Below are 18700 nucleotides of genomic sequence, written 5' to 3'. Positions count from 1 at the left end.
AACCCTTAGCAAAGAAACAATGAGAAGTTAATTGTGGGGTCAAACAGGGAGTATAGTTGTGGTGGACTCTCACTCAAATGAACCATCTAGTGAAAAGTTTAGTGGGAGGTTTAGCAGGTAAAAGTGACAGTACTTTATAGACAGTCATTTTTTTTTTTTTTTTTGCATTACGCGGGCCTCTCACTGTTGTGGCCTCTCCCGTTGTGGAGCACAGGCTCTGGACGCGCAGGCCCAGCGGCCATGGCTCATGGGCCCAGCCGCTCCGCGGCATGTGGGATCCTCCCGGACAGGGGCACGAACCCGCGTCCCCTGCATCGGCAGGCGGACTCTCAACCACTGCGCCACCAGGGAAGCCCCTATAGACAGTCATTTTATGGCCTAAGCCCAGAAGATTAATCACATTGTTTTCCAAGAATTTAAACCAGTTGAAAATAGCATGCAATTCTCTCTAAAGGAAATAAGTAAAGAATAAAGTCTTAACTTCACAGAGATATCTAATATTATTAGTTATGGGGAAATAGCTCTAACCATGAAATTATAGAGATACTATGAATAAAATAACTAAGAATTTTGACAAGTTACTATAGTTACCATTGAGAGCATGTCATTTTTTATTAATACCTATTTTAAACTAACCAACATAAAATCAACTATAATTTGTACAATTTATATTAAATAGTGGTCCTGTTTTTTTAGCTCGTAACACCAAAATTGCTGCAGATATTAGATAAAAAGATGAGTCATCAGCTGTCCTTTAAGTATGCTATACTAAAAGGATATATCCAAGGTGAAGCAGACATAATGACTATAATTGATAAGATTGCAAGTTCTAAACAGGTTAAACAGGTGAGGAAAACTTTAAATACTAAGAAAATGGTTTATGTCCCTCACCCCTCAGTTTCCCTCACCCATCATGTCTTCTGTCTATATATGACTGTTGACTCCTGGTTTGCTAAGAAATGTCTGTAAAAACTGAAACTGATCAACATTTAGATTACTCAAAAGGCTCCTTACTGAAGTGTCTATGCCATATTAACAAGTTACGAGGATCTTGGAGCATATCTTTTTGTCCTTGTGGAGCTGTCATGAAACCCATGTGCAGCAGTCAGCTTCTGTCAATGCAAGTTCCAGGATCTGTCAGGCTACAGATGCATTAAATAGGAAATATTGGAGGACAATAAGTGATGGCAGGGTTGAGCCAACAGACCTTCCTCATAATTCCCAAAGTCTCCTTCTATTTCTCTATATTCCTGATTTTCCCACAGTAAATAATGAAAGAAGTAAAGGATGGGGATATGGCAAATGGCAAGAAGTACCAATAACTTACTTAGAGGGAAACCACATCTAATTCTCTCATTATACAGATGAGAAAAATGAAGCCAAGAGAGGTTAAATGATTATGCCCAAAGTCACACACATAGCTGATAAACAGCAAAGAGAATACTAGGGCTTAAGTTCTAGACCTTATTTTTCATTTTCTCAATTAGGCAGATTATATGTCCCCACAAATTTGCCATCTATGTGGAATTAAGCAGTCACCTTTCAAGATAATTTAGAACATTTGAATGCTATATTCTTTTTTTTTTTTTTTTTTTTTTTTTTGCGGTTCACGGGCCTCTCAGTGTTGTGGCCTCTCCCGTTGTGGAGCACAGGCTCCAGACGCGCAGGCTCAGTGGCCATGGCTCATGGGCCCAGCCACTCCGCAGCATGTGGGATCTTCCCGGACCGGCACGAACCCGTGTCCCCTGCATCGGCAGGCGGACTCTCAACCACTGCGCCACCAGGGAAGCCCTGAATGCTATATTCTATATGCTATATGCCCAAAGCTTTGTAGTTGAGCACATTAACACTCAATATGTAGTTGAACACAAAGAGCTGTATCTTTTCTCTCTTCACCACCTGTAACTATAAAACTATTTTGCTGAATTTTGTTACCTTTTATAACCACTCATATCGAGGATACACAGTAGAAAATACAGAAGGACTTGAATCTCTAAGATATTGACCAGTTTCAGTCTTCATTTCTGCTCCCACATAGTTTGGTTAAAACTTCTATCTCATTTAAGGTTGAAAGCCACACCTGTTTCCCAAATTTGGAGGCTCTCAAAAATTGAATGGGAGAGTACCTAGCATGCCTGCATTTTTCAGAATCAATAGTATTCTGAAGTAAGTTACTTTAAGAAAAAATATACGACTTACCTTTAGGCTTCTCTAAATTAGCCTAAGTAATGCTGCTTCTTATCCTCTCCACCACTCTTGCTGGAGTAAAATAAAATTCATTGCACAAAATTCAATTCTAATTCCTGAAAAGTTCCCCATCATATATTTCTTTAAAGTTATTTTTTAAATTCATTTTATTTATTTATTTTTGGCTGTGTTGGGTCTTCATTGCTGTGCGCAGGTTTTCCCTAGTTGCAGTGAGTGGGGACTACTCTTCGTTGCAGTGCGCAGGCTTCTCATTGCAGTGGCTTCTCTTCTTGCGGAGTACAGGCTCTTGGCACACAGGCTTCAGTCGTTGTGGCACGTGGGCTCAGTAGTTGTAGAGCATAGACTTAATTGCTCCACGGCATGTGGGATCTTCCCGCACCAGGGCTCGAACCCATGTCCCCGGTATTGTCAGGAGGATTCTTAACCATTGCACCACCAGGGAAGCCCTAAAGTTATTAATTTAGGTTAAAAATTCATCAGTTGCAAATGTAAGGACATTTTATAACAGTTTTGTCTCCCAAAACATTTCTTTTGTTCCATAGATGTTATTAAGGAGGGTAACGAAGAATACAGGACATGCTATGAAAGAGCTAGGTAGGTACCTCTCACCCTAAAGATCTAACATGACCATCTCTTATCATCATTTCTTCAGAGAGGCAATGGTTTTGATAATGAAACTGATCTTTAAGGAGACCTACTTACTATCAATAATAAAATGAATAACTTCAACAATCAACATGATCGTATCTTTGGCTGGATGAGAATAGTGTAATATTACCCCTCCACATTTGTTCTCTCTGCCTTATACCACAATGAAGGCCTTTTAATTTCTGTTTAAAGAAAACACATTTGCATGCCATGGTTATGCATGTCTTTATCACTTTATAAATTCTGTTTTCTTCCAAACATACCTTCCTGAGCAACACAAGGAAAGAAGCTATTTTTTCCTCCATTTGCCACAGAGTTGCCATCTGAGGATTTAGGCTTTAAAATGAGTTGAAATCGGAACAGAGCCTCACAGATCACTGATGTGGCTGCTAGGAGGCTCAGTGCCCAAACGTGACAACACCCTGTTCTCTGAATCACACCAATTCATGGTCCTAGTGCAGCACAAATCCTGGGAGTGAGACAGACACATCCCTATAGCACAGTGTTTATGTGTATGGAGAAGAAGGGGATTTGGTACCAGATGGTGGACAACAACACAGCAAGCCTGGGAATGAGGCCAAGCATGAAAGATCTTGCATGGCAGATAGTTGTCAAGCCAGACAAGAGGTCATGCCCGAGAAAAAGTCCTAAATGGGTGAAACTCTCATAGGCATCCAGGAATCCACATCAGACAGGCAGGAGAACATAGATAGATGAGTCATCTAGATGCCCAGGCAGGACGGGTGGAAATGATCCAGGAGGAGTGAGAGAACTTGATCAGAAGCCATATTTAAGCACACAGTCTGTAGTCAGAAATCTTCATTCAAACAGAATAAAAAATTGGGTCATGAACTCCAGACCTAGAGCCCAGGAGAGCCTCTCAGTGTCCAGCATAGGTGTTTCTGTATAATTTTGATCCTAGGACTAGGGCTGTCTGTCTTTCATGGGCTTAGACACAGGTATGGGCTGCCAACAAGAAAGTGTCAGGCAGAATTCTGTAACTACTGGTGAATTTTGATTGATTGTAGAGGCCTCTTCAGGGAGAGATATATTTCCCTGTGGTGAGGGTTATACTCCATGGGTTAAAAGAAAAAATATTAGCTTACTGTCCACATGAAATATTTAAGCAATGTCCTATTTCCTCTGAAAATATTTTGTTATTTTTCAGGCTACTTAGAGTATGACCACCCAGAAATCGCTGTCACTATGAAAACAAAGGAGGAGATTAATGTCATGCTCAGTTTGGCTAGAGAAATTGTTAAGGTTTTCAGGTTAAAAGGAATTCTTCATAAAATAGAAGGTTTTGAAATTAATAAGGTATGGTAGAATATTTTCAAAGCAAATATACTTACTCGATATATAATCATTTATGATCATCAAACCTACTTTTGGCTCTTTCCAATATAGGCCATTCCTGCAATATAAATATATAACTTAAAATAGTTGTCTTAAAAAAAGCACCTACCAGAGAGAGTTTCCTTCCTGCAATTCTATTGGTCAACTTCCCTTTCTTTTCTTGCCATAGTGAGGGAAAACTTCTTTCTATGCTTTGCACCCAGACTAAAGGTATAATGAAACTATTCCTCATCCTAGCCTAGACTGGGTATCAATATGTTCCTGGGAGTTACCTGTGACACTGAAAGAACTTTTTCCATAAAAACTATGATTTATAAGAACACTCAATTATAGGGTAAGAATTAATTACATTTCCTTTCTCTAAGTTATTTAAATGGTACTGTGACATGTAAAAAGTTAGAGAGGGTCCAAACTCATTCTGTAAGTATAAAATTTATGCCCCAAATCGAGAATAGTATAAGGGAAAAAAAGTTATTATACTTGTGAATACATATATAAAACTTTTTAACACAATAGTAGCTAGTTGAATCTGGCATAATACACTATGACTAAGAAGGTTTTGTCTCCCAAAATAGCTATATAACTCACTTATTAAGAGATCAAAGAAGAAAAGTCATTTGATAAAATCCAATTCTCACTCAGAATGTTCAAAGGCTAATAAAAGAAGTAACATCCTTAACTGGATTAAAAGTATCTATTAAAAATCTGAAGCAAACATTGTATTAGATGGCAAAACATTTAGAATTATTCCCATTAAAGTCAGGAAAAAAGAAGAACAGTATCATTCCAAGTAGTGAATGCTGTGCTTATAAGTCTTAGCCAGATCAAGAAGAAAAATAAAAGGAACTTGAGAGATGGAAGTTTTGGAAAAAGGATAAAACTGTTATTGCCTATTGATTGTTTAATATAAAACCCTAGAGAATTAACTTAAAATTGATAATATAGGATCAATAAAATAATTCAATAGGGTCTCCAGAAACAAGATCAACTTTCAAAATTATTCCACAACTAAAGAAAATGTGGAAAAATATTGTATTCACAATAGTAATTAAAAACTCTAAATCCTTAAGAATGAAAGTAAGGTAAAATATGTATAACGCCACGTGGCAAGAACTAAAGGGAATAAAAAAAATAAGTCTCCTTGAAAACAGGACCATGGAAATTATAGCATCTGAGGAATAGAAAGTAAAAGATTGAAGAAAAGTGAACAGAGACTAAGGGACCTGTGAGATACCATCAAGTGGACCAACACATGCAATGTATATGTCCCAAGAAGACAAGAGAGAGAGAAAGGAACAGATGGGAAATTTAAAGAAATATTGGCTGAAAACTTTCTAAATTTGATGTAAGGCATGAATATTAACATCCAGGGAGCTCAGTGAACTTCAAGTAGGGTGAACTCAAATAGACCCACATCAAGGCACATTGTAATCAAATTGCTGAAAGATAAAGAGAGAATTTTGAAATCAGCAATAGAGAAAAAATTCATCACATACAAAGGATCCTCAATAAGATTATCAGCAGATTTCTCATCAGAAACTTTGGAGACCAGAAGAAAGTGGGCTGATATATTCAAAGTGCTAAAAGAAAAAATAGTCAACTAAGAATCCTATACCCAGCAAAAATGTCCTTTAGAAGTGAGAGGGAAATTAAAACATTTTCAGACAAACAAAATCTGAGGGAGTTCATTACCACTATAACTGCCCTGAAAGAAATTCTAAAACATGTCATGAAGATTGAAATGAAAGGACATTGGACAATAACTCAAACCCATATGAAGAAATGAAAATCTCAGTAAAGGTAAATACATGGGCAATTATTAAAACTAGTATTATTGTAATAATTGTGTCTGACTCCATTTTTTTGTTTTCTATATGATTTAAGAGAGTAATATATTTTTAAAGTAATTATTAGTCTAAAAGCTAGAATTATAGCTTTGGCTTGTAATGTCATATTTAAGAGATGAATGCATTTAAAAAATTTTTTTAGTTTGTGTTTTGGACAGACAACACATAAAGATATAATTTTATGACATCAACTGCAAGGGGTGGGGATGAAGCTGTTAAAGGAGCAGAGTTTTGTATGTTATGGAAGTTAAACTGTTATAAATTCAAATTAGAGTGTTATATTCTAGGATGCTAAATGTAATTCCTGTGGTAATAGAAAAGAAAACAACTAAAGAATTACATATAAGTAAATGAGAAAGGAGTTTTAAATGTTTCACTACAGAAAATCAACTAAATACAAAAGAAGACAGTAATGCAGAAAATGAGAGACAAAAAATGATACAAGATAATGAAAAGACAATCCACAAAAAGGTAGAGGAAATTTTCAAAATAAATATATCCAAAAAGGGCTCATGTTCAGAATATATAAAAATATCTTACAAATCAATAAGAACAGGACAGAAAATTCATTTTAAAAAAATCAGCAAAAGATTTGAACAGGCACTTCCTAACAGAGAATATTCTAAAAGCCAATAAACAAGAAAAGATGCCAAATATCATCATCATAAGCTTAATGCAAATTAAACCCAAAAGTAAATACAAGTACACAACCATCAGAATACTTAAAATTAAAAAACAAAACAAAACAAAACAAACAAAAAAAACCCTGACAATACCAAGTGTTGGCAACTGGAACATTAGAGTGGGAATATAAACTGATGCAATCACTTTGGAAAATTATCTGGCAGAATCTACTAAATTTGGACATATACATATCTTAAGACTCAGAAATTAGATTATATAACCATATATACAACAGAAATTAGTACATATGTACAGCAAACAAGTACTCACTGCAGCATTTCAAAAGTCTAAAACTGGAACAGCCCAAATGTCAACCAACAACAGATAAATAAAGCTGTGGTATATTCATAAAACATACTGCTACACAACAGTGAAAATGAAATGAATGAATGTTTGCTCCTTGCAACATTATAGATGAATCTCAGAAACATAATGTTGAGCAAATGAAACCAGACACAACTAAGTACATACTCGTTGATTTCATGCAGATAAAGCTCAAAACCAGACAAAGCTAAACTATGGTAATAGAAAAAGAGTGAGTAATTTGGGGTAGAAGTAATGACTAGAAGAGAACATAAGGGAGGATTCTAGGGTTCAATAAATGTTTTATTTTTTAATCTGGGTGCTAGTTATGCAGATATTTTCATGTGGTAAATGTTCTTTGATGGACATTTATGATTTGTGCACTTTTTGCATATGTGCTATACTTCGGTAAAAGATTTATTTATTTTTCTTAGTTTCTGCTTTATAACAAAGTGAATCAGCTATACATATACATATATCCCCATATCTCCTCCCTCTTGCGTCTCCCTCCCATCCTCCCTATCCCACCCCTCTAGGTGGTCACAAAGCACCGAGCTGATCTCCAGCTATGTGGCTGCTTCCCACTAGCTATCTGTTTTACATTTGGTAGCTGGGACGAAGTGAGAGAGTGGCATCGACATATAAGATTTACTTTTAAAAGTAATTTGTGACTTCAGAATAATGATAACATAGAAAAATACTATAACATGGGAGAGACTGAAGGTTTCCATGGAAGGACAAAAATCTCAGAAGAGCAAGAAAAGGAAATAGTATAAAACCATAATTGTTTTAAACATTCTGTGAACACCAGTTTTGTTCATCTCCTTTCTTAACTTTTGTGGTTTTAGTTAATAACGGCCAGAAAAAGAGAGATACTTGATCTTCAACCTATGTACAAACCTCTTACTGTTGACAAAGCACTCTATCATATTCCATGGCTAGATAAAGACCAAGACCATATAAGCTTTATTCAGGTAATATTTGTATTTGCTAGTAATACTATCTCTAATGTATCAGCAAATGATATTTTAAAAAGTAAGGATTTAACCATGATACTCTTTGGTTTTAAATTATCTAAATGTCATTGATTACCTGTAGGATAAAATCAAAATCTCTTTCCATGACATGCAAAATTCTCCCACAGTCTTCCTCCTGCCTACCTCTCCATCTTTACTTTCTGTTACCCATGTGTCATATACCCCATACTCTATTTATACTGAACCACTCGTGGTACCCCAAGAACTTTATACTGTTCTTTAATTCCATTCCTCTGTGAGTGCTATTTACTTATCTTGAAATGCTCTTTGCTTTCATTTCCCCCCCCAAACCTCCTCTGCTTATTGCTTCTCTGGAAACACCCCCACCAAAGGTACTCTGAAAAGCAGGCTTTAGAGTCAAATACCCCACCAATAGAAGAACATCCTATGGTCCATCCAGAGTTTGGAGGACCAAAGGAATCAACACTGTAACTATATACCTTTATTATAGCATCATTATATTACATTACATTACAATTATTATCTTTACATCTCTCTCCCCTACTATAATTTTTACCTCATCCAGCTTTTGAATATTCTACTCCTACTATATAGCATCTCACATAGCAGGTGTTCAATAAGTGTTTGTGGGATGAACAAATAAACAGATTTAACCTGTTCTATTAACATCTTTTTCTATATCAAATAAGTACCAAAAGACAAATTATATTTTTTTCATCTGCTTAAAATATTTTGAATGAATAAATTTTTTTATTACTTCATCAGCTGTTTAGAGCACGAGTATGTATAAGACACCTATGTGCCATTAGCTTGCATCTGTCCTATTTTTCATCCAAATGAAATATTTTCATCCTTCTACTACATTCTTATTCCTAGATTAGATTGTTTTCTAATCTATATATGAACACCCCATCTGAAATTACATATACCTGTGAATATCCACCTTCTTCTCTTTGTTAGCCATAATTCCTATTTTCTCTTACAAATTTATTACTACACAAAATTTCAGATATTTTTGAGTAACATTTACTTTAAAAATGTACAACTTTTTAAAAAATGTAAACTCCAATCACCACTAAAATATTATTTATAGCTTATGTATTTGGTGATATTTTTTAGGAAAGATCCAGAGTTGTAACATTTGATTGTGGAAATGATATATTTGAAGAAGGTGATGAGCCCCAAGGAATTTATGTAATTATTTCAGGCATGGTAAAGGTAAGGCAGAGACATTTATAAATGCACTTGTGAGCACTAGTTAAAAAGTTACATAATAGAGAATAAATACCTTTCAATGTTAAGAATTCCATTATTCCTTTTTTTGGACAGCAGCTGTTATCCAAACATCAATTTTCTTCCTCAGACACAATGATAATACCAGCCATCACCTTTAAGCCATACATTCCTATTGATAACAAGAAACCTCAAAGGATCAGCATTAAGATGAAAAGTTATAATATAAATTGTTATTTACCTTATGTTTGAGTTGGGCTTTTAGCCATTCTAAGACAGGTATAGGTTGGGTGAGTAGGTGGGATCAGAAAGATCAGAGTATTTAAGAATGCTGTCTTTCCCAAATCATTGCTAATTTAATAAATTCACTTTAAAAGTTATGAGTAACACATGTTCTCAAACAATATATAAATATTAAAACTGTTAAAACCAAAGGGGGAAAAAGCCATAAATTAAATAGTTTTAGTAAATTAACTGAAATATGTATTTTTTTTCTCTCTTTGTTCCTGAACAGCTTCAAAGATCAAAGCCAGGTTTGGGAATTGACCAAATAATCTGGGAGTCAGAGGAGAAAGATGACCAAATAACTTACACAGACTTTGTGATCAGTGGGGCAATAATAGGAGAGCTAAACTGCTTGACTAATGAACCCATGAAATATTCTGCCATCTGCAAAACTGTAGTGGAGGTCAGAAAACATCACCTTATGTCTTACTGTTGTACCTTGTTAAATATCTAGTACAAAATTTAAGGTTATTTTTGTACTTGTATATATTTACAGTCTAGTGACAATTTTTTTAAAAATAGGGATGATAAAGAAATAAAACTTGTTATAAAATTTTATGAACACACTATAATGTCCGAACAAAATGGTTTGTAAAAGTTAACCTATCATATTGAAACAAGGATTTAACCAGAAAAACTGGTTATATGAGGTCTCTCATGGAAAAATTAGATGGGATATGTTAACTATCAATACCATAATTTGGAGGGTAAGGAAGGGAAAAAGTCAAAGAGCTGGGATTTATTACTAGAAAAGTTGAGCAAAGTGGATGGAAGTTTCCTGACACACAATTGAGGACAAAATACTCAAAGCAGCAGAGGCTCCCACTGGCCTAATGTGAACTCAGAAAAAATAATGACTGTAAATAACTGAACCTCCAAAATATATAAAAGCCCATAAGTTGATAATGGCACCTATTTTTTTATTCCAAAAAGGTTGCTAGGATATCAACTTATGTCTCTGAAAATGGATTGCTTCTTTTTTTTTTAAAGGACAGTCTTTTATTTATTATTTTTTTTACTATATATATATATATTTATATATACACACACACATATATATATATATATATATATGTATATATATATATATTTTTTTGCCATGCTACACAGCTTGCAGGATCTTAGTTCCCCAACTAGGGGTCAAACCCGGGCCCCTGGCAGTGGAAGCCCAGAGTCCTAACCACTGGACCAGCAGGGAATTCTGGATTGCTTCTTTTAAAAAAGAAAAAATTAAACATTTATCTTGCCTTTCCTCTATGAACTCTTTCAAGGAAGCTAAAAAGAAAAAAAAATGATGAAAAATTCTTCTGTGTAGAAGAATTCCAGCTAACAAATGTAGAATGACAGAATTATAATATCTCCATTTTACCAGCCCTAATGAAGTAATAAACCTATTCAACAATCACCAATTGATGCTAAAACTACTAAGAAGAATGTTAATGGGAAACTTTATAATGAAAAACCAGGGTCACACTACCTAAGGACAATCTTAGCATCACTAAAATAATGACAACTGGGGCATCACATACTTCATGATCTGATGCAACAGAAGGACTAGCACCATGCAGTCTTCTTGCACAAGAAAAGAGAAAACCACAAGCCTCTAAATCCAACCAGTTTACAGAAAATGCAGGAAGGAGAGAAACAAGTTAATTGACACCAGGAAAGAATAATTAGCTAAACCTAAAATGTGGAAGGTCCTACAGGCCAAATGACCTGTTTCTTTCTTTTTTTTTTTCAACAAATCAAAGGAATAAAAAGGGAGGGGAGGAGGAAGAAGGCAAGGGAAAATTTTTAAAGTCTCTATCATTCAGCAATGCATATTAGAATATTTACAAGTGAAATTACATGATGCTGGGCATTTGCATAAAAATACTCTAGGCTTTTGCTTCTGGATATAATGAAGTTACTGAGAACGTGGTAACATATTCATCATAAATAACTATAGAACTTGACAAAATATATGAGACAAATATTTTCAGTCATTGGAAAACAGGCAGTGTTAAGTTTGGAAACCTCAAGAGAAGAGAAACTTACAAGTTAAGCCCCACATCCACCCTGACCCTCTCACTGGGACAGTTTCCAACCAAAGTGCAATAAGAAACCAAGAGGAAGGCCATGATCCTTCTGAACTGAAATGGGAGAGATTAGAAATTGTGGCAGCTAAAGTGGTTAGAATCTGTAGAGCTGGGCATAGGAGCAGGAGTTGCACACAGGAAGAACTGAGGAATCTGTGTGGTGGTTCTCCACAAGTCCTTGGTTGAGGGATAGGGTGCACATGCACAAGATGAGACAAAACTAAATTATCAGATTGCTAAGAATGGACCAGAGATATTAGAGGTCAAGGAGTGCCAGGGATTTGAGATGTTTAAGGTTCTGTCTTGCCAGAAAGGATAGAACTTTTAAAACCTCAGGCATGCAGGTGAGAGAACGGAAGGAATAGACCTTAGGAGTAAATACCATGATCTAGTAAGGCTAGCTCTAGATTTACTATAACAAAGATTGAGAGCAGGCTCTGGCAGACTTCACAGTGGAGACAGAATTTGGAGGTTAAGTACCATTAAATTACACAATCATGGAAAATACCTAGAGTTTTCTACTGATTAAACAAATCAACCTATACAACCTATACAAGCTCAAGGTTATCAGACAGTAAATGAAGGGCCTACTACAACAAAAATAAGCAGTGCTCAAAGGAAGATAACAGAATCTGGAATCTCTACAATTTATCATCAGCAATCATGAATTACTAAACAAGCAAAGAAACATGAACGTGTGACCCATAGTGTGTGTGTGTGTGTGTGTGTGTGTGTGTGTGCGTGTGTTTGTGTCAGGGGTGGGGGAGGTTAATAAATAAAAAACCAACAGTGAGATTGTCCAGAATATGGATTAAATGAAGACATGAAAGAGCTAAGAATAGATTCAAAGAACTAAAGGGAAATATGTTCAAGCAACTAAAGGAAAATATAATCTTTATGAGAGAAGACATAGGAAATATTGAAAAATAGAAAAGAATCTAAAGGAAATTTTAGAACTTAAAAGAGTAGTTTGGAGATGGCAGTAAAAAAGTCAGGAAAGGAAAAATGCCACTAATAAAGGCAAATATATAGTAAAAGTTGTGGATCAGTTAATTAAGCTATTATAAGATTAAAAGACAAAAAATTGTAAAATCAACTATAACTACAATAAATAGTTAGGGATAAAGATGAAGATGTAAAATATGACATTGAAAACATAAAACCTGAGAGAAGGGAGTAAAAAAAAGTAGATATTTTAGAATGTGTTTGAACATAAATGACTATCTGTTTAAAACAAGTAGAGGGCCTCCCTGGTGGCGCAGTGGTTAAGAGTCCGCCTGCCGATGCAGGGGATACGGGTTCGTGCCCCGGTCTGGGAGGATCCCATATGCCGCGGAGCGGCTGGGCCCGTGAGCCATGGCCGCTGGGCCTGCGCATCCGGAGCCTGTGCTCCGCAACGGGAGAGGCCACAACAGTGAGAGGCCCACATACTGCAAAAAGAAAAAAAAAAAAAAAAAAAAAACAAGTAGATATAGCTATAGGTCAACATATATGAACCCCATGGTAACCACAAATCAAAAACTTACAATAGACACACAAAAACTAGAGAAAAAAGGAACACAAGCCTACCACTAAAGAAAATCATCAAACCACAAGGGGAGAAACGAAAAACGGAGAAAGGAACAGAGAACTACAGAAACAGCCAGAAAACAAGTAACAAATAGCAATAAGTACATACGTATCAATAATCATTTTAAATGTCAGTGGACTAAATGCTCCAATCAAAAGACATAGGCTGGCTGATTGGATAAAAAAACAAAACCCATTTATATGCTGCTTACCAGAGACTCACTTCAGAGCTAAAGATACACACAGACTGAAAGTGAAGGTATGGGAAAAGATATTTCATGCAAATAGAAATAAGAAATCTGTGGTAGCAATACTCACATCAGGCAAAATAGACTTTAAAACAAAGTCTATAACAAAAGCCAAAGAAAGGAATTATATGATGATAAAGGGATCAATAAAAGAAGAGGATATAACACTCATTAACATATATGCACCAAATATAAGGAGCACCTAAATATATAAAGCAAATATTAACAGACATAAAGGGAGAAATTGACAATACAGTAATAACAGGGGACTTTTAATACCCCATTTACATCAATGGACATAACACCCAGACAGAAAATCAATACGGAAACAGTGGTCTTAAATGACATACAAGACCAGTTGGACTTAATAAAAATCTACAGAACTTTCCATTCAAAAACAGCAGAAGACAAATTCTTTTCAAGTGTACATGGAATGTTCTTCAGGATAGATCACATACTAGTCCACAAAACAAGTCTTGACAAATTTAGGAAGAGAGAAAGTACATCAAGCATTTTCCCCAACCACAGTGATATGAAACTAAAGTCAATTACAGAAAGAAAACTGGGGAAAACACAAACACGTGGAGACTAAAAAACATGTTACTGGACTTCCCTGGTGGTGCAGTTGTTAAGAATCCACCTGCCAATGCAGGGGACACAGGTTTGAGCCCTGGTCTGGGAAGATCCCACATGGCATGGAGCAACTAAGCCTATGTGCCACAACTACTGAACCTGTGCTCTAGGGCCCATGAGCCACAACTACTGAGCCTGTGTGCCACAACTAATGAAGCCCTCACACCTAGAGCCCGTGGTCCACAACAAGAGAAGCCACCGCAATGAGAAGCCTGTACATTGCAACGAAGAGCAGCCCCCACTTGCCACAACGAGAGAAAACCCATGCACAGCAACGAAGACCCAATGCAGCCATAAATAAATAAATAAGGAAAGAAAGAAAGAAAACAAGAAAGAAAGAAAGAACATGCTACCAAGAAAAACAGTGGGTCAATGAAAAAATCAAAGAGTACATCAGAAAATACCTCAAGACAAATGAAAATAAAAACACAACTTTGCAAAATCTGTGGGACACAGCAAGAGCAGTTCTAAGAGGGAAGATTCTAAGCAATACATGACCACAATACATGACTACTACTCTGAAAAACAAGAAAGAAAGAAAATTACAGGCCAATATCTATGATGAATATAGGTGTAAAAATCCTTGATAAAATATTAGCAAACTGAATTCAACAATATGTAAAAAAGATCATACACCATGACCAAGTGGAATTATTCCAAGGATGCATGGATGGTTCGTTATCTAAAAATCAAACAATGTAATTCACCACATTAACAAAATGAAGGATAAAAATCACACAATCATCACAGGAGACACAGAAAAACGATTTGACAAAATTCAACATTCATTCATGATAAAAACCCTCATCAAAGTTGGTATAGAGAGAACATATCTCAACATAATGAAAGCCATTTATGACAAATCCACAGCTAACATCACACTCAATGGTGAAAAGTTGAAAGCTTTTCCTCTACAGTCAGGAACAAGACAAGGATGCTCACTCTCGCCAGTTATATTTAACTTTCCATTGGAAGTCCTAGCCACAGCAATCAGAGAAGAAAAACAAATAAAAGGCATCCAAACTGAAAACATAGAAGTAAAACTGTCACTATTTGCAGATGACAAAACCCTAAAATCTCCACCAAAAAAACTATTAGAACCAATAGAGGAATTCAGTAAAGTTGCAGAGTACAAGACTAATATAATTCTTTTCAATACACAAATAATGAACTATCAGAAAGAGAATAAAAGAAAACAGTCTCGTTTAACCCATCAAAAAGAATAAAATATATAGGAATAAGCTTAATCAAAGAGGTAAAAGACCTATACTCTGAAAACTATAAAACATTGATGAAGGAAATTAAAGATAATACAAAGAAATGGAAAGATATCCTGTGTTCATGGATTGGAAGAAAATATTGTTAAAATGTCCATACTACCCTAAGCAGTCTATAGATTTAATGCAATCCTTATCAAACTACCCATGACATTTTTCACAGAACTAGAACAAATAATCCTAAAATTTATATGGAACTACCAAAGACACAAAATTGCCAAAGAAATCTTGAGAAAAAAGAGCAAAGCTGGAGATAGCATGCTCCCTGACTTCAGACTATGCTACAAAGCTTCAGTAAGCAAAACAGTATGGTACTGGCACAGGAACAGACACAGATTAATGGGACAGAATAGGGAACCCAGAAATAAATCCACGTACTTATGGTCAACTAATTTACCACAGAGAAGGCAAAAATACACAATGGAGAAAAGACAAGCTCTTCAATAAGTGTTGCTGGGAAAACTGGACAGCTACATGTAAAAATGAAATTAGAACTTTTTCTCACACCATATACAAAATAAACTCAAAATGAATTAAAGACCTAAATGTAAGACTGGATATTGTAAACTCCTAGAAAAGAGCATAGGCAGAACACTCTTTGATATAAATCGTAGTAATATTTTTTTGGATCTGTCTCCTAAGGCAAAGGAAACAAAAGCAATCTTACAAGATTTTCCATGACAAAGGAAACCGTCGAGAAAACAAAAAGACAACTTATTGATTGGGAGAAAATATTTGTAAATTACATGACTAATAACAGGTTAATATCAAAATATATAAACAGCTCATATAACTCAATATCAAAACAACTCAATTACACAATGCACAGAAGACCTGAATAGATATTTTCCAAAGAAGATATACAGAAGGCCAACAGGCACATGAAAAGATGCTCATCATTGCTAATTATCAGAGAAGTGCAAATCAAAACCACAATGAGATATCAGCTCACCTCTGTCAGAATGGCTATCATCAAAAAGTCTACAAATAACAATGGGACTTCCCTGCCAGTCCAGTGTTTAAGACTCTGTGCTTCCACTGTAGACACCCCAGGTTTGATCCCTGGTTGGGGAACTAAGATCCCACATACTGCATGATGCGGTCAAAAAGTGAAAAAAATAAAAAAGTCTGCAAATAACAAATGTTGGTGAGGATATGGATAAAGGGTGGCCTAGTACACTGTTTGTGGGAATGTAAATTTGTGCCACTATGGAAAACAGTATGGAGGTTCCTAAAAACTAAAAACAGAGCTACCATATAATCCAGGAATTCTGCTCTTGGATGGGTATATGAAGAAAATGAAAACATTAATTCGAAAAGATACATGTACCCCAGTGTTCACAGCAGTATTATTTATAACAGCCAAGACATGGAAGCAACCTAAGTGGTAATGTATATATATATATTATATACATATATATGGTAATATAACTAAGCCATAAAAAAAGAATGAAATTCTGCCATTTGCAACAACATGGATGGACCTGGAGGGTATTATGTTTAGTGAAATAAGTCAGAGCAAGACAAATACTATAAGTTATCACTTATATGTGGAATCTAAAAAAAGAAAACAAACAAATTAATATGACAAAAGAGAAATGGACTCACAGATACAGAAAACAAATTAGTGGTTACCAATAAGGAGAGGGAAGGGGGTGGGACAAAATAAAGGTAGAGAATTAAGAGGTACAAACTACTATGTATAAAATAAATAAGCTACAAAAATATATTGCACAGTACAGGGAATAGAGTCAATACTTTGTAATAACTTTAAGTGGAGTATAATCTATAATAATACTGGATCACTATGTTGTACACCTGAAACTAGTATAATATTGTAAATCAACTGTGCTTCAATTTTAAAAATTGGGCAAAGGATTTGAACAGATACTTCACAAAACAATATACAAATTGCCCATAAACACATGAAGAAGATAATCAATATCATTAGCTCTCAGAGAAATTCAAATTAAAATCATGATAAGTTATCACTACACACCTACTACATTGGCTAAAAATAAAAAAAAACTGAACACAGGGTATTAGCAACGATGTGAAGCAACTGAAATTCTCATACATGGTTAGTTAAAGGGTAAAATGTTACAGCTTCATCTGAAAACAGTTTGGCAGTTTCTCATAAGGTTAAATACACACTTACCTTATTACCCAGCAACCCCACTCATAGATACTTACTAAGAGAAATTAAAACCAACATACACAATGCTTGTGTATTCATAACAACTTATTCCTAATAGCCAATAGTCTGTTCATTGTTAGTATCCGCATTTTATTATTGACCAAAACACTTGCTCTATTCAAATAATGTGTTTTTAGAAATACTTATGTTTTTATAAAAGGTTAAATGATCTTTGATACTTTGTTTTCTATTTTTTTCAGAATCTATAAGAATAATAAAGAACCTCTCATTGGATCATGTAGTCTTTTAGTGCTTAGTGTATGACAAGATGGCACAAATATTTACTAAGTAGATACGTTTTATTAGGTTTCCAGGAAATAACATGAATCTATATAATTTAAATTATTAGCTTTAATGTTACATATATAAATGAGAAAACCTCATTTCATTAAATCATGGGCGCACAGGATGAAATTTTAAACTGATATCCTCTGGGACTTCCCTGGCGGTCAGGTGGTTAAGACTTTGCCTCCCAATGCAGGGGGTGTGGGTTCCATCCCAGGTTGGGAAACTAAGATCCCACATGCCTCGTAGCCAAAAAACCAAAACATAAAACAGAAGCAATATTGTAACAAATTCAATAAAAGACTTAAAAAAATGATATCCTCTTTTTTCCAGGCATACTTTATTCCCAAACATCACTTGTATGAAGCTTTTGAACAATTCTGTCCTCACATTGAATATAAAATGTGGCTAAAACTTGGACTTTCTATTACTGCCAAAAAAATCAGGGAACATTTATCTTATGAGGTAAGAGGTGTTTATATAAAATTGTACTTCTCTCTGAGTGAAATTGTCCTAAAGTTTTGTTAGAAATTAACTATTTAGGAATTTATATTAAACTTTATAAACAATAGACTATGAAATTGTGTTTTTCTTATAGGATTGGAATTACAAGATGCAGTTAAAACTCTGTAACATTTATGTAAAAGATATACCAAAGAACACCAAAACTGATATCTATGATGAAACTGTAATTTATGTCATCCTCATTCATGGAGCTGTGGAAGATTGTCAGTTACGAAAAGCTTATAAGGCTCCTTTCTTAATTCCTATAACATGCCATCAGGTAAAGAAATATTGATTCATATCTTCAGGTCAATATGCCATTTGTCCAACGTGTTAATATTAGAAAA

General features: G+C 35.1%; 1 protein-coding gene across 1 annotated transcript in view; it reads left to right on the top strand.

Moving 5' to 3' along the window:
- Positions 1-18700, top strand: part of SLC9C1 (solute carrier family 9 member C1) — a 138858-nt gene that overhangs the window by 107749 nt on the left and 12409 nt on the right. The window contains exons 19-26 of the mRNA XM_060098810.1: positions 697-846; positions 2751-2802; positions 4025-4173; positions 7895-8020; positions 9164-9262; positions 9792-9965; positions 18183-18314; positions 18448-18633. Coding sequence (XP_059954793.1) covers positions 697-846; positions 2751-2802; positions 4025-4173; positions 7895-8020; positions 9164-9262; positions 9792-9965; positions 18183-18314; positions 18448-18633 — 1068 coding nt within the window. The remainder of the gene's footprint in view (positions 1-696; positions 847-2750; positions 2803-4024; positions 4174-7894; positions 8021-9163; positions 9263-9791; positions 9966-18182; positions 18315-18447; positions 18634-18700) is intronic.

This window comes from Mesoplodon densirostris, chromosome 5 (genome assembly GCF_025265405.1).
Source record: "Mesoplodon densirostris isolate mMesDen1 chromosome 5, mMesDen1 primary haplotype, whole genome shotgun sequence".
In the NCBI taxonomy this organism is placed as follows: domain Eukaryota; kingdom Metazoa; phylum Chordata; class Mammalia; order Artiodactyla; family Ziphiidae; genus Mesoplodon; species Mesoplodon densirostris.
The sequence above is the reverse complement of the archived record's forward strand: the minus strand, read 5'-3'. Positions and strand labels throughout refer to the sequence as shown.